At 41.1% G+C, this 14,353-nt stretch overlaps 1 protein-coding gene across 1 annotated transcript in view; it reads left to right on the forward strand.

Annotated features, from left to right (window-relative positions):
- LOC306898177 (receptor-type tyrosine-protein phosphatase delta-like) overlaps positions 1-14,278 on the forward strand; it is a 65,452-nt gene extending 51,174 nt beyond the window's left edge. The window contains exons 5-6 of the mRNA XM_079463455.1: positions 8,447-8,635; positions 11,797-14,278. Coding sequence (XP_079319581.1) covers positions 8,447-8,635; positions 11,797-11,975 — 368 coding nt within the window. The 3' untranslated portion in view covers positions 11,976-14,278. The remainder of the gene's footprint in view (positions 1-8,446; positions 8,636-11,796) is intronic.
- The last annotated feature ends 75 nt before the right edge of the window (positions 14,279-14,353 follow it).

Genomic DNA, 14,353 nt, shown 5'->3' on the forward strand with positions numbered 1-14,353 from the left:
CAGAACAAGTGTCACATGAAGAGAGAGAGAGACAGACAGAGAGAGAGAGACAGAGAGAGAGAGAGAGAGAGAGAGAGAGAGAGAGAGAGAGAGAGACCGAGAGAGAGAGACAGAGAGAGAGAGAGAGAGAGACAGAGAGAGAGAGAGAGAGAGAGAGAGACAGAGAGAGAGAGACAGAGAGAGAGAGAGAGAGAGACAGAGAGAGAGAGAGAGAGAGAGAGAGACAGAGAGAGAGAGAGAGAGAGAGAGAGAGACAGAGAGAGAGAGACAGAGAGAGAGAGAGAGAGAGACAGAGAGAGAGACAGAGAGAGGAATATCAAAAGGAATATAAAAATCGACATCCCAGCTGGAATTTGGCTTAAAATAATCCAATCCGTTATAGAACCAATAGCACTTTATGGATGTGAGGTTTGGGGTCCCCTCACCAACCAAGAGTTCACCAAATGGGACAAACACCCAACTGAGACCCTGCAAACAGAAATGTGTAAAAACATTCTACGGGTACAACGCAAAACCCCAAACAACGCCTGCAGAGCAGAATTAGGACTATATCCTCTAATAATTAAAATACAAAAAAGAGCGATTAAATTCTATAACCACCTTAAGAACAGCGATACAGAATCACTCCATCACAAAACCTTACGTCACCAGGAGCTGAACCCAGAGAAAAGTTGTCTCATCCAACTGATCTCAGAACTAACTCTAAAACCCCAAACGTGTCCAACTGAACCCCAAACTCCAGCCAGAATTAACCAAATGATAAAAACACAAAAAGAAAAATATCTCAAACACTGGACAGAAGCAACAGCTCAGCAAAGTAAACTTGAATGCTATCGGTCATTAAACAGAGAATATAAAGCGGCAGAATACCTCAAAAGCGTATCAGACCCTAAACTAAGAAAAGTGTTGACCATGTACAGACTCAGTGAACACAAGCTCACTGTGGAGACGGGCCGACACAGACAGACATGGACTCCAAGAGAAGAGCGACTGTGTCCACACTGCACACAGAGACAAGTGGAAACAGAGCTGCACTTCTTAACCTCGTGTCCAAACTATACGGACATCAGAGAAACATTCTTCCCCCAGTTCACAAACTTCCACAAAGACTTCAACCAGTTTCAACAACAGGACAAGATCTCATACATACTGGGAGAAAAGCCCATCAGCTCAAACCTGACGGCCAGATACGTCAAGTCCTGTCACGACAGAAGAGCAACAACCAGCACAACACACACAACACAGACACAACACAGACACAACACACACAACACTGACACAACACACACAACACAGACACAACACTGACACAACACAACACAACACTGACACAACACACACAACACTGACACAACACAACACAACACAACACACACAACACAACACTGACACAACACACACAACACTGACACAACACACACAACACTGACACAACACAACACAACACAACACACACAACACAACACTGACACAACACACACAACACTGACACAACACACACAAACTGACACTTATGACAGGATCCTGTCACTTTCACTAAGAACTTTTGTCAATACTTCGCACTTTTATGTTTGTATTGATATGTACATATTGTTTCTTATATAGGAGACTCTTATTTTATTTTATACAGAATGTTTATATTTAATCTTCCTGCTTTGGCAATGTAAAACACTTTTTTATCATGCCAATAAAGCTTTTGAATCTTGAATCTTGAATCTTGACAGAGAGAGAGAGAGAGAGAGAGAGAGAGAGAGAGAGACAGAGAGAGAGAGACAGAGACAGAGAGAGAGAGAGAGAGACAGATAGAGAGAGACAGAGACAGAGAGAGAGAGAGAGAGAGAGAGAGAGAGAGAGAGAGAGAGAGAGACAGATAGAGAGAGACAGAGACAGAGAGAGAGAGAGAGAGACAGATAGAGAGAGACAGAGACAGAGAGAGAGAGAGACAGATAGAGAGAGACAGATAGAGAGAGACAGAGACAGAGAGAGAGAGAGAGATTCTGATTACCACTGAAACACATCAGCACTCGGCAAACTAAAGACCGACAGAATAATGTCAAATCTACTTAAATTGACGCTTTACCCAAACATGAATCATTTCCTCACTTTCTTTGTATAGAAAAATATTTTTGTATAAATATATAAAGATAAAAATGTTTCTTCTCTTTGTCTTTCTTCTTATTAAAAGTACAGATTTATGTGCGAGCCTCTGCTGTACGAGCGGTCATGTTCAGATAACAGGAGTTCAGATCCCTCAAACAGGAATGAAAGGTTATAAAAGAAAGTTTTCTGCAATGCTCTCGCTGTGGAAGCGCCGTTGAGGATCTCACGAGTTTAGCTTCATGTTCTCTCATCTCCACTTCATTGTGATCGCTGAATAAACATCACACTCATCCGTTGGCAACGCTCCGGTGTTTCTCCTTCACGGAATCGTGGATGTTTTGCGGGCCTCAGTTATTTGCAGTTATTGTGACACTTTAAACTATTTGCTAATAAACATTTTATATTTGTACACAGTTTTACTCATTTAGAAAATCTATGCTGGTGAATGTAAAAAACAAAACAAACAAATGTATGTTCAAACTAAATCAATAATCATGGAGTATTTATTAGTGATTTTATTTCGATCAGGAATATTCCTAATATCTGTACATCATGTTCAAACATTTCCTTCGCTGTGTTGTGTGTTTATTTCAGTCTAAAGCATGACTGTAGTCATTAATTGAACACCAGATGATCTCTGCTCATCCGAGCATCTTCCTGCTTTATGTGCCGCTCTCGGAGCGAGTCAATCTGGGATCAATATGCCGTGAGCGCGTCTCCGGGGAATTCAGGAGCAATCCAGAGACATCGAGCTCCGTCACAGTCCAGCAGAGAAAACGCTTCTGTGCCCTTTTGTGGCCGCATGAAAAAAGCCAAAGCAAACTTATCTGGAAAGAAGTGAAGCAAACATAAACCCACCCTAACCCGCTTCGGCCCGCCGCCCGTCACAAAAGCACCAAAGGAAGCAGAAAATACGGCAGGGACAGCCGTCATACTCCAGAGCTTCTCTGCTATTTGTCTCTGTTGGTAATCGGGCTTCTTCCGGGCACCACAAAGCGTCTTTATGCCAGCTGACCTGTGACAGCGCCTCTAAGGGGATTGCCAGCACTGAAAACGTCCAACAAATATATCTTATTATGGCCCCGGGGGATTTTCCACAGAGAATAAACTCATCCAGCAGCCAGACCGAGCTCCATCCAATGCGTGCGTCATGTGGAATTAATAGAAGACGTGCCACAGTCGTCCAAACTCAAAGCCGTTCACCGGCCGCAGGTCTCTCACACAGCGCAAACACTTTGAGCCAGAAGAAACAAATGAGATCAATCACAGCGCCCTGGAATCCACCTCCTCCGGCTTCTCTCGCCGTCAGTTCAACAGATCCTGCTAACTTCAGCGGGCAAACACAAACTAATCACGCTCCGTCCACACGCCACTCCATTAGCTTTCTATCATTAGCTCGTCCTCCTGAGGAGAATATTAGCTCTGTGATTACTTTCACTGCTTTACTCTTATCATCATGATAACACACAGTGATCCAATTCATGTTTTGGCTCGCGGTATACAGTTTATACAAAATACACATTACATAACTATACACTATTTATTAAAAACAGGCTTACATCAAATTACATAAAACAATGACATAAAACAATGTCCTGTGCTTTGCGGTCTTTAGACGTGGGGCGGGGCATTTACAATTTAAGGAGACATGACAACTAGCCCATAAACAAACGTAATATAAATGATTGTAAATAATTAATTCAGGAAATGTACCATATCCATTGCATGAATTTGATCACATCGTCATTATCGTTTATATTCAAATAAAAATACCGGAGGGACCCCCTAAGTCTATTTTTTTACTTCTTATGTGGGGACCCGGATCCCCCAGCCACCCTTCAATTCCAGCACAGGTAACACAGAAAGATACGCGTATATGATGGGAATATATGACAGTGTTTGATGGACCTCCATGTCTCTTCTGTGATTGGTTGTCGGCTAAATGATGCACAGTGTGAGGTAATGACTATGGAAGTGGGAAAGGTCCCGCGTGAGATCCGATCATGAGGGCTTTTGGGTGTTTGGTGGGACATCCGTGATGACTCGAACATCATTAATGTGTGTAAATGGTCACTGGGGGGCTCCGTTCATGTCATTATCCCACGGCGGGTGATAAATATACTGTACTCTAGTGTATAATGAGAGCTCAGGTGAACACGCGCCATCATTTCTGTCCTTCATGTCAAAGACGTTTGGCCCTCTGTGTGATGAGCAGAACAAATCACCTCTTCATTGAACACTTTCATTCTGTGCTTAACTCACTGCCCGTGCCGCTGAGAGTTCTTCCATTCACATCTGCTTTATATCCGCTTTTGGTCAGTAATGTTTCTCCTTTAAAACCTGAGAACACAAATGAACCGACGGTGAAGCGCTGTGATGATTTACTGACAGCGAGAGGCTTGAGGTGATGGTGTGTTTCAATTCTGTTCAATTGAAGTGAAAGAGCATCATTAATGCGGCACAATGATTTCATATTGAGTGGAATGTCGTGAGACTTCAGACATCATGACGATCACATCTCCTCATACGCTTGTCATTAACATGGTCTGTATATAAACGCTCTTCAAAATGGACTTCAGTGTCTTTATGCTTTTTATTTCACAAAAGAATGAGGTTTTTAGTGAATCTGCTGCTATTGTGAATTGTTACACAAATCTATATTTAATTAGACGTCGGAGGTGGAAAAAGTATTTATCTGTTAACTTGAGAAATGTGAATTGGAAATATCCCGAGGTAAAACTCAAGGACAAATGTATGTTTGAGGCTTTTCAACACTTCTCTCAAACGCTTTTCTACGGCGGAGACCAAAGATCGATTTCTCTCTCGAGAACAAAACTTATAGTCTCGCAGGCACATTTTGATTTCTAACAATGTGAGAGTCTGAAAGGCATTGATTTTCACACGGAGTTCAATAATGATTAGCTGAACGCCGGCCGCACCACAGATGTGATTTACTCCAGACTTTCATTCACACCACAAATACACTTGTCCTGATAAATCTCTCATCGCTTACTTCTGTGCTTCTTCATGAAACATTCGATCTCAAGTGGAAAAATGTCTAAACGTGTAGATTTGAGGTTGACTGCTGTAGGTTTGTCTACAGACTAGGGCTGTGCGATATTAAGGGAAAAAGCGCTATGCGATCGCATGCTAAATAATGCCATATTCGATCGTTTTCTAAAATCTATTTCAATTGTATTCAAATACATGAAAGAAATGATATAACCAACATTTATTTCACATTATTTGAGGAAAAAGAAAGCATCACTACAACTTCTGAAGGTGAACAGCTGTGTTTTACTGTCGCATTAAACAAATCGGACATTTAGTAAACAAACTAAATAAATAAATCAAACAAATTGTTGATTGACTTTGGTCAGAGCACACACACACGCTATCATGCGCACACATCACACATATGCCAACTAACATCCTCCTGACAGATAGATACTATACTATCAGCATCCACATAAAACTTTTCAAAGCATTAAATAACTCATTTATCTCAAACCATCGTGATAAGCATATTGAGATATTCTGATATATCGCACAGCCCTTCTACCCACCACACAAGAGCTCAAACGAGAGCCACGTGTACAAACTTCTCTTCTGCTTTAAACATCTTTTCCAGTTTATTTGTGTAATTGTAGAATCAAAACGTACTGAGATGGTTTGCATTGGATAAATGAATGTGAGAACAGACATGTTGTCATGATAAAATGTTGAATGAATCACACTGAGACGTGTTCCACTATAATCTCACTCTTGACTCCCTATTATTCTGCTGTCTGTCACACATTCATTTAAATCCTCAACGGCCCAGAAACTGTCAAAACATCAGCTGATATCATAACCACCAAGATGAACCTCTGTCTTCTGCCAAAGTAAAGTGGAGTCTCGTGATATTAACTCTCCGTTGGAGGCTTTTTTCAATACAACAGATTTGTGCTTAAACATGTTTTATACACAAAACAATGTGAAAACACTTGACATCTTCTAGAAGTTCACTTCTGGTGTAATGTGGGGAGATCTCTCTCTCTCTCTCTCTCTCTCGCTGTAAATGTGTCATATAAAGATACTCATTTATACATTTATATATCATTTGTTGCTGTATTGGGCTATAAGTAGTCAATGTCAAATCAGATGGTCAGTTTATGGACAGTCACTGACACTCTATGAAATGTTAATCTGTGTCTGACTTCAATTCTTGTATTTGCTGAAGGAATATCCTGCAATAAATGTTGAGCGTCACCGTACTGACTTTTCCCATCAGCCAATCATGCTGTAGTAATAGTTGTCACGTGACACTTGATTTCATGTTTTGGAATAACTGTTGTTCTATTGATTCCCAGCTGCCAGATTACATCACACCAATAGAATATAAGAACTAGTGTACACTAATATAGTTTCCATTAAAACAAATACAACTCCCATTATAACCCTTGAATCAATAACGTGTTCTATTGTGTTAGTGAATTATTAAAACAGTACATAGGTTACATAGGTTGAGATTTGAAAAACAAGTAGAAACTGTGCTGAATGTTTCATTGCATCCAAGTGAAATTAGCACAACAGTTCGATAGAATTTACATTTGTTTTAAATGTATGACTTACACAGGGTGCGTGTTTTACTGTCGCATTAAACAAATCTGACGACATTTTGAAAACAAACTAAAATAAATCAAACAAATTTGTCTTTTTGAGGTGGATGATTGATTGACTTTCGTCAGAACACACACACACACTATCATGCGCACACATCACACATATGCCAACTAACATCCTCCTGACAGATAGATACTATACTATCAGCATCCACAGTGTGTGTGTTAGGGCTGCACGATTTGAAGAAAAAATCTAATTGCAATTTTTCTGACCAAAGTTGCGATTTGCGATTTAAAATGCGATTGACAACTATTTTTAAAAAGACCTAGGTTTGTTGTGTTGGTTTTTATAGCATGCATCAAAGAAAGACAAAGCATAATCACGAACTATTGTAACATTGCCACTGTTTATTTAAAACCACTTAAACACTGTGGCCAGTTTTTTAAATAAAGTTATGATGCAAAAATGTCATGACAAATTAAGAGAATAACAACAGTATCTTAAATAGTTTAATTAACAAGTATAAACAAAACCTTAAACTTTAATGATCCCAAACACTCTGTAAACAATTAGTTGTCGTCGCGTAATATACTTCTTTTAGCTCAGCTTCAACCTTCTTCCTGCACGTATTGGACATTTTTTCGATAGCTTGAGTAAAAAGCGTACGGGAGGGAATGTGATATCTTTTATCGAGCGTTAGGATAAGATTCCTAAAGCCATCTTTTGTGACCGCGTTAATCGGCACCATATCTTTAGCCAGGTACCTTGTTATGGCGTCTGTTATGAAGATTTGTCGTAGGGTGTGCTACTTTCAAACGCGTGAGCAATTCAAGTTTGCTTGGATGCCAGTTGTGGTTGTTGTTGCGATGAAGTGGGTTCATCTGCGGACTTTTTGGCCATGCATTCATCATAGAATAGTCTGTGATACCTCTGCAGGTGTTGATAGAGATTGGTTGTGTTGCCTCGCGAGGTCGACCAGACTTTCGGCATGTTTTACAAAGCACTTGCTTTTGAAGAACATCAGAACGTCGAAATCCAAAATAATTCCAAATATAATTAGGTACCAAGTCGTCTGCTGCTGCAGGACTTTGCGCTTCAGCAGACATAACGTTACTTTGTTACGAATTTGAACTGCTGCTCCCGCTCATCTTTTCCAAATGACGTTCTTTGGTAATTCAATAGCATGTGCAGTGTTAAAATGCCCCCCCTTTGGTTAAACGTAAAATTGCAGAAGCAAACTGTCAAATACTACGTAGGTGCATTTGATCATATTTAAAGCCCTTAATCGAAATAATCGCAGCTTTTTGCGATTTGAACATCGCACCCCTTCAAATTGCTATTTCGGTTTGAAAACGATTAATCGTGCAGGCCTAGTGTGTGTGTGTGTGTCCCCTTGAAAACGTTTGAGTTCTTGTTTGTTTTTAATTGTTTGTGTTTACTGTAGTTTGTGTGTGTGTGCTGTTGTAGTTGTTTATTTACAAGACATAAACGAGAACATTTTCTCTCTCTTACACACACACAAGAGCAGATGGGTGAAATGGATACAGTAATGTACATTACGGCTATCGGCAGGTGGAGACATGAGAAGGAATGGTCTGATATGTCCGTGTTTTGTTGTTGGATTGGCCGTAACAAACACGATGTTTTAATATATGAAAGATGCTTGAGGTGGTTGATAACACACATGATTATTGATTGAACGTGTGTGTGTTTGTGTGTTTGTGATGTTGTTGTGTTTCAGAGGATCAGCTGCCTGCAGGTTTCCCCACTATAGATATGGGTCCTCAGTTAAAGGTGGTGGAACGCACCCGTACCGCCACAATGCTCTGCGCCGCCAGCGGCAACCCCGACCCGGACATTTCCTGGTTCAAAGACTTCCTGCCCGTCAACACCAGTAACAACAACGGGCGAATCAAACAGCTGCGATCAGGTAATGATGCTTTCACCCAACAAACAAGAGCGACACCACGACTCTTTTCTGTTCCGTCTCACTGAGTTCTTTTGGTTTCCTGTAGGAAATGACATCATCTTCTACGTCCCCTCTGTGTGTGACGTGTCCGTTTAATTTATTACCCATGATTCACTGCTATTACTGCATTTTTAATTGGGCTTTACGTTGGTTTTCCATTCCGACAGCTTTAGTGTCCCAAAGCAGCAGAACCATGAATAATAAATCAGTGTTTTTTTACGGGTTTTATTTACTCTTATGTAATTCTGGAGATTTGGCTCATTCAGTGCTAGCAAAAGAATCATCAAAGTTTTTCGGCTTTTCATGTTCATACTTTCACTCGTTTGGCAAGAGCGTATCAAAAAAGACAAAAGTAAGAAACACCAAAAACCCGGTGACGTCAGTCCCTGTGTGTGTTCACGTGTGTTTTGTGTTTGCAAAATTGTGGAAGATGTTGGTGATTCTTTTCCGAGGACCTGTACGTTGCAGTAAAGTTTGAGATGTCGCGGCCTCTGCTTGGCACTCGTGATGTTTCTTTCTTCTTCACCTGTTTGATTTTGCCATTTATGAAGCCGTTGGTGGAACACGATAGATAATCCGAGTCTTCCCAGAGGCTCTGCCCCTGTCCTGTTGGTTTTCCTTTTGTGTCGTCGTTTCTTTTGCCGTGTGATTATTTGTCACCTCTAACCCTTGTGTACACAAGTGATGAACAATAGAGTCATTTAAGTGTGTGAGTAAGCAAACGTAAAGGAATATAATCATATTTTCTATGCTGTTTTTCTTCTCTCCGTTTTGTAATTCTCCAGAGCCCTTTGGTAAGTTTGTAGTTCTAAACACACATGTCTCTAAACCCACTAATGTTTCTCAAACTACTGTCAAAATGCATGGCATGCATTTTACTAACGGTGTCGATAATACGACACGGGCACTAGTTTAACCAGCAGCACACCAGCCGGATTTATATTTTTAAAAACAACAACAGTCACCGGCGCCCCCACTCACCAACACTGACATCACACATGTCCCTCCGGCACAGCGGCAGATAGATGTGAGAGTGACCTCTCCCTTGTGCTTTCATTCACTGTAAAAGTCGCTCTCTGACCTTCTCAAGTGACTTTCTCTCAATCTCTCATTCCTGTTGTACTCTGTAAGAAAGCAAAGCAAAGCTAATTTGATTCTTCTTCTTCCAAAGCGCGCAGACTCTCTTCTCGTACTAACGATTCTTCTTTCTTAATCTTATTTGCATTCATATAATCCACCCAGGTGGTACTCCGATCAGAGGTAAGAGTGCTCAACTCAAGTTCACAGAATGAACCAATGAATTCATTCTTGCTGTCCATCATTCACGTGTCCCCATCATCCATCCACATCCCCCCCACCCGTCCCGCTTCACGCTGTCTCTCCGTGTCTCCGTTACGTTCCCTTGGTTCATCTGTCGCCCTTCTTTCTTTTCTTTCTTTCTTGCCTTTCTTTCTTTCTTTCTTTCTTTCTTTCTTTTGGTTTCGACTTGATTTCATGTCAATAAAAGCCTCCTGTATTTTTTCTTCTGACCTGCGATATGCTTACTGCAGCCCAAACAAGCATATGCAGTACGTGTTTCCTTTTTTTCTTTTTCATCGTTTTGATTTTTTGGCCATAAGCAAACCATGTGTCCCTTTTTTTCGTCCAACTAAAACAGCCAAACATTTTTCCCCCCTTAGCTGTTCTTGTTCAGCACATGCGCACATGAGCCCAGACGTCGGACACCGAAGACTCTCCGCCGCCATTTTTCTATCTTCTTCTTATTGTTGTTTTTTCTCCGTCCTCCATTTGCTTTCCTCTACCTTCTCGTACAAAAAAGCCCAACAACCACTTTTTCGATAAAGTTTCTGCGGTGCTTTTTCCTTCTGCCACCTACTTTTTCCTTCTTGCTTCTTCTTGGGTTGACGGCTGTTTTTGACCTTTTTATTTTGTCATTCTTCAGGGTTGGGGAAAAGCTCGCGGCGAGTGCGTTTTTATGGCGAGCTGCTCGGGAGCGGGTTCGGTGCTCTCGTAGCGTAAAGCGATATCTTTTTCCCCTGGGTCATGTGACACCACACTGCTGATCCCATTGGTGGATTTTTATGGTGTCATCAGTAGCTTTACACAAGCTCTGGCAGTGATTGGTTCTTTCTTGCTGGCGGAAGCCCTTTTGAATTTTGACCTCTAATACAAATGCATTTTATTTTCAGCTAAGGGTTGTCGAAAGGTTGTAAGTTGTGCCGACACGCATTTCTTCTTGTTCTTTGGAAAGAGTTGCATGTGACAGAGGGTTATGTGTTGGTAACGCTAATTCTCCCAACAGATTTTTTTCACGATACGAGCAGCAGAATTTTTTGGAGCGCTGCTGAATGATTTTCATTGGCCATCGATTTGAAATGAAAGAATGAATGAATGTGACAAGTTTTACTACCCAAATTTATTTTCCCCCTTTTATGCTGCTTTTGTATACTGTAAACCTTTTTTTCGTTGAGTCATATGCTGCACTATTGCAGTCTTCACTCATCCCCATAAAAAACAGTCCTGTGAGATGTGTAATATAATATTGCAGGGCTACCCCCCCCACACCTCGTGTTTGGATTGATAACGGATGATTAACGTCATGATAACGTAAAGAGTAAGATGTTGAAATCGCCCTCACGATTAAGTGCCTTTAGAAACCCTGCAACATGTATCTTGTACTGTATGTTCCCTCACCATCGATGTGCTTGTACGATGTCGAGAGAGACCAATAACCATCCAACGTTTCTTCCAGACGGTCGAAAAGCCCCTCGAATGTCTACTGCAGTGTTATTCCGCAGGCCCGTTCCTGACAAAATCGCAATATGCATTTATAATCGCCAATCCGGCATGAAATCCATCTTTAGTGCTGATATTGCGTTCCCATGATGCATCGGGCCTCGAGAATGAGATGCTGCATTAGACATGTGAAGGCGAACACATTTACAGCTTCCAGGAGCTTAGCTCGCATAAACCATTATGAAGTCCTTCAGTGTTTCTGCAGACGTAGTGACAGTCAGATCTTTAGCTGTTGTCTGTATGAGAGAGGAAAGAGACAGAAGGGCTGTCCGGGTTTATTGCGTTGACGCTGATATGTGGTTTGCGTGTTCTGTCCTGCTGTACAGGAGCGCTGCAGATCGAACAGAGCGAAGAATCGGACCAGGGGAAGTACGAATGCGTCGCCACCAACAACGATGGCACACGCTACTCCGCTCCTGCCAACCTGTATGTCAGAGGTAGGAAGAGCTCGCAGACGTTCGCAAATAGACGTCACGCTCGTACTGATGTCATCAATATCAAGTGATTTTCAGCTTATTGTTTGAATGCTTGTTGTGTTCTTAACATGACTGACCCTTCAGCTAACACGAGTGACATCGACTGTCATCTCCTTGACGACGAGTCTTTGATTTTTACAAACGTTCATTTGATCAAGTTGTATAAATAAACTACATAATTATGATGTTTATGAAACGTTTTTATTACAAATATACACACATATTTTTATTTTACACACTTTTCTATGCAAGTATAAGAGTGGTGCTTCAATTTAAAGGGACTTTTTGTTATAGTTAAAGATGACAAGACTAATTAATTCAAGTGTCAAAAAAAGTCAAACGCTCCGGCTGTTTTTATGAATGAAAAAAATATATATTTAAAGTCAAGACCACCATCTCAAATCTGAAAATGATTACATCATCTTCTGACATGTCAATGTTTGCACATGTTTTTTATAATTCCAGATGTCAAAACTCCTCACTGAAGACACACTCTTATGTATACACATAAACTTGTAGTATTACTTGAAGGTTTCGGATCTTTTAAGCAGATTAAAGTCAACATGAAACCGCATCACATCTCCTGTAATCTGATGCATTTTTCAGTGAAGACACGACGGCGGGTCGATCAAGAATCGACTGGATGATAAAAAGGGTTATTGTGTGTTTATGAACAGTTTAGTGCCAATAAAAGCCTTTATAATCAAAAAGAAATCACGTTCATGTTGACTTTAACCGTCACAGTCAGTGGCTGAAGTTAGAGTTTTGAAGGCGTGCTTTCGGCCGAACGCTTTTCTATGTTAAACCGAGCCGTTGTGTTGACGCGCAGGCTTCAGTCACGTGCTTTCCATCAGAAGTCCAGGCTGAAGTCACGTCATACGGCGGTAAAGCTGGTGACTGGACCTGCGTGTGATGTACTTGAATCAAACACCAGACAGAATGTGGCCTGTTTTACTCTCTCTGTGTTTCCCTTGTTCTTTCTCCTCGTTTCGTTTCGTTTCCGCATCAATTCCCTCACCTCCCTCAGAGCTGCGAGAAGGTTGGTGTGTTTTTCTTTATAACCATCAGAACAAACAACATACCGGTGATAAACCCCAGAGTAGCCACACAAATCAATGTCTCTGCATTCACCTGCTTTTGGTTCCTTATGTTTGGTGTCTTGGACGACTTTCTTCTCGTGTGTGTCGTCCTGAACGTTTGCCCTCCTGTACTCTGCTCTACTGCTTGACCCAAAACTGGTGCATGTTAGTCGGGGGGTTTGCATGGAAGACGGGAGCACGCCGATGTCAGCGTTACTGCTTTCCTTTACTCCAACCAGCACGCTCAGAATAAGACACGCTCCTAATGAAGAAAGATTGAAGCATGTAGCGCAGCGTTCTCCCGACCCGACAAATGTAAGAGCTTTCAGATGAAAGGAAAAACATCGTGTCTCCTGCAGCCGTGCTTCATTTGAAAATTAATTGCGGTAGGATGAAAATCTGTTCTCGATAATTAGACATTTCATCTCTGGAGAAGCGCGACATCTCCGGTCCAATGCGCACCATCAGCCGATGAAATTCACATCGCATTCGTTTCTGCTGCAGATATTTACTGCGTCATCAGACCTGACCGTGCTCGGAAAGCCCTCGCACGCATTACATCTGACCACAAGCTTTAGTTTGCTCACTATCGCTATAAGTGAAATGCTGGCTACCGTACTCTTCTCATGCAGTTTAGGGTAAACTTTTGAAAAATCAAGAACTAGAAGAGTAGAAAAAAGTGTCACATTCACAGACAGCGGTTACACTTCTGAATGTGTGTGTGTGTTAAGGGTCAGACGGACTAGTCAAGTAGTCGACATTAATGCTCTGACGTGACACCTAAAGACTCGTCGCGGGTCACGTGACTTTTGACACCGTACCTTTAAGAATACGGCGGACTGTTCCAAGAGAGCTGCACCAGGGGATTCTGTCACAATATCGTCAATAATATTTGAAGAGTTTCCTCCGTTTTCTTTCAAAAATCATGTTTTTTATTACTCTATCGAGTTTTTATTATTAGTTATGTCTCAAACAAAAAACTTTTATCCATATTAATTGAATGTACAATAACAAAACGTGATATTTGAAACATTTTAAAAACATAGCTATCTCATTTTGGAACCAAACTCTTTATATGTTCATATCTAGGGTCCACATGCATCATTTGCAATATGTCCTGTTTTCAAACGCAACATTCACGATCTGTTCAGACGCCGCAAAAGCTCGCAGGTAAAGCCTTACGTTTCATTGCGCTAGCTTCTATACACAGATCTTTTCATATTATAGGCTATTTTCGTACTTCTTCCTTGTTTAATAAAATATGAAAGAAACATAAATAGAAATGTTCTCATATTGGCTGCTGTGTCACAGAGGGGCTGCGCTATGAT

Source organism: Barbatula barbatula (genome assembly GCF_947034865.1).
Source record: "Barbatula barbatula genome assembly, chromosome: 1".
Taxonomy (NCBI): Eukaryota; Metazoa; Chordata; class Actinopteri; order Cypriniformes; family Nemacheilidae; genus Barbatula; species Barbatula barbatula.